Source organism: Solanum verrucosum, unplaced genomic scaffold, assembly GCF_900185275.1.
Source record: "Solanum verrucosum unplaced genomic scaffold, falcon-dt-bn FXZP01000699.1, whole genome shotgun sequence".
In the NCBI taxonomy this organism is placed as follows: domain Eukaryota; kingdom Viridiplantae; phylum Streptophyta; class Magnoliopsida; order Solanales; family Solanaceae; genus Solanum; species Solanum verrucosum.
This window is the reverse complement of record NW_026020469.1, coordinates 204,756-207,690: the sequence shown is the minus strand read 5'-3', so window position 1 is coordinate 207,690 and position 2,935 is coordinate 204,756. Positions and strand designations below refer to the sequence as shown.

Below are 2,935 nucleotides of genomic sequence, written 5' to 3'. Positions count from 1 at the left end.
AGAACACCATAAGTTGTGTTGCCTACATAAGTTCCATTACACTATCCGATAATAGAAGGTTGAACAACAAATATGAAAGCACTTACCACTCGTGAGCTTCTCCCATATGATCTCTTGTGGGACCAACACATACATGTCCTTCTACCAAAGTTCTGATCGAGAAGCTGTGGATCCTCCTGCACCTTTACTGTCAACTTTCTTAATTATTATATCACTACTATCGATCGAGTCAATATTTATTAGCTGAATTGACAAAAGTGAAGGAAGGCTGAGCTTCATTAGAATGCATGCTTGTTAAAAGAATAAGCACTAAGAGGCTTCCCGATGTACCCTGTCTATCCATGAACCACCTAAACATACAGAAAAGGCTTTGACAAACTACCTAAACACAACAAGTGATATCATAAAACAAAAGTAAGAAATACCAAGCAGTTACAAAGTCAGAAGAGTTGTCACCAAACTGATTTCTTATCTCCTACTGAGATCATCATTTTGCAATTTCATTAAAATGGTACTGCTTGATGTATCCATAGTTAACCATATTGTAGAGCACCAATGCTTAAGATAAAATGATCATATTGCAAAATGGTGATCTCAACAGGACGGAAGATTTAAAAGGTTAAGACGTCATATTAAATAGGCAAGAAGAAATCACCTAACGTTATTTTGCCTCAAATATTTAAATCCTCTCCCTATAAATATTAAGCAAACTTTTCAACAGACCCAATGAACTGTAGTTTGTAGTGCTTCAGCTCTCAAACTTTGTCTTATAGTTCAATACATTCAGATATACGTTGATGATTTTACTTGCACAAAACTATCAACTTTCTATGCTTACTGCGTACTTTACCATATCAGAAAATCTATTTAGGCTTACTGCATGTTGTAGATCCTACCAAGGGGATGAATAAAGAGAGGTATTTTTGTCAAAATAGCTTCCTTTTCTTTCATATAGGTGAGAAAACAACAAGCAATACTATATTGCAGGGAAACATGATCCATTTTAATATTTCAAAATTAAAACGCAAGGAATAGAATGCCTCATAACATATTTAGCATCAGTAGTGACAACATATAAAAACAATCACTTATAAGGTTAAACTTTTTAAATGAGTTTTCTTATACATTGTTGTGATAGTTATTGGAAACTAGCAGATTCACAATTTATTAACTACAAACATAGGACCATATATTCAACATGGAAGAAGCACATTTTAACTTATAGATGTGAGTGGGTAAGATGAGCAACATAACTGGATTCTAAATAAGCAAATACATAACTAGACTCTAAATTTTGTATTCAATTTTAAAACGAAAGAGAATTGTCTCCGAGACTAAATACATGTCAAACTTGTGACCTACTTGTTGTTTTCAATAAGGAGCTTAGTCATCCAGCACTTTCAAGTCTAAAGCTTGAAACAAGATGTCATGCAAAAACCTATAAATTTTAATCCCTTGACCAACCATTAATTCAATAATCCAATACCAATAAGCCAATTTTGCGATTGGCTTATCGGTTATGGTTCGGTTTTGAACCTCCCCAAGTATACCCCTAAAGTCGAGTAAGATTTTCAGTTACACACCCGACTTTTGAGATGGTGTTATTATCCCTTGAACTTTTCCACTTTGTATAATAACTATAATGCAATAGGACATATAGTTATGCTAAATGCATGGTTCCACGTAAAATTGAACCAAGCTTGGGTTTCGGATTCGAACCTTGAAAATAAAGAAAATCCTGATAGAGAGTGTTTTGCATTTGAAGAAACAGAACAACATGAGCCCCAGAGGTGGATGTAGCCTTTTCCTGTTTTATTGTACTAATAAGTGGTTCACTTCAGTCAACAGCTCAATAGTTGCTATCCTGTGTGTGTATGAGTTCGGCCATTTAAAGAAAAAACATCGGATTATACAGTGTTCCTAAGGCAATGATGACACAATCTGCAGGTTAGTGGCATTTTCGAATTCAAAACATTTAAGATTATTTGGATCATTGTTTTCAATGTCTTAAGTAACAGGTTAACAAGTAATTTTATCATTCTGCTAAAATAACACGTACAATTATATTGCTACAAACAACAAACAGAAAATTAAAAAGATAAAAAACAGAAAAGTTCACTATTGCAATCTTCCATTAAGTCTGTCGTCTCTAAGCTCTCTTCTTTGGCCTTCTCATTTTCTTGGGAAAAATGCCTTCGAAAAATTCCACAAACCATTTTGGCTTACGATATTTAAACATGAGGCTCCACATGACAGTTCCAACAACTAGTCCAAAACTGTAGCCTATGACTACTGATTCCCACGTAAATCCACTAAAAAAATATGACTCGCCTTCATCTTCTTTAGACTCCAATGGTTGAGGAACATGTGATGAATCACTCATTCTACATTGCTTTGATAAAGGAAGACCGCATAAATCAAGGTTGCCGCCATACGAGTCATTTTCAAATGTGTTGAATTGTGAATCTTGAGGAATTGGTCCGACGAGATGATTTTGAGAGAGGTTTAAGAACTCCAGAAAGTTAATTCTTGTCAATTCCTGTGGAATCTTTCCAGTGAGTTGATTCCAAGAGAGATCTAAAGCTTCAAGCATATTCAATTTTCCAAGTTCCCTTGGAATATCTCCTTTGAGATTGTTATGGGATAAATTGAGTAGCCAAAGTGAGCGGAGATCCTTTGGTGTTTTCGGAATGGCACCTTCAAAATGGTTGCTTGAGAGATCTATGGTTGTCATAATTGTGCTGATTCTTTGTAGCTCAATATCCTGCCCTTTGATTACCAAGCTCACTGAATCCTCATACGATATGTATATTGACTTCTCAGATGGTTTCATGTACTTGATCTCTTTTGTGTCTTCGTCATCTAATTTGATCATTGCCTTGAAGTTTCCAAAAACTTTTGCAGGAAGTGAGCCACTGAAATCATTACGAGAAAG

At 35.1% G+C, this 2,935-nt stretch overlaps 1 protein-coding gene across 1 annotated transcript; it reads right to left on the bottom strand.

Moving 5' to 3' along the window:
- Window positions 1-2,149: 2,149 nt before the first annotated feature.
- On the bottom strand, window positions 2,150-2,734 carry LOC125809008 (receptor-like protein 9DC3). Its single transcript, XM_049488686.1, has one exon. The coding sequence runs from the start codon at window positions 2,732-2,734 to the stop codon at window positions 2,150-2,152; it is 585 nt and encodes a 194-aa protein (XP_049344643.1).
- Window positions 2,735-2,935: the final 201 nt, after the last annotated feature.

Bases quoted from the DNA above. Each gene is read 5' to 3' on its own strand.
- LOC125809008 (XM_049488686.1), bottom strand. From the start codon at position 2,734: ATGACAACCATAGATCTCTCAAGCAACCATTTTGAAGGTGCCATTCCG.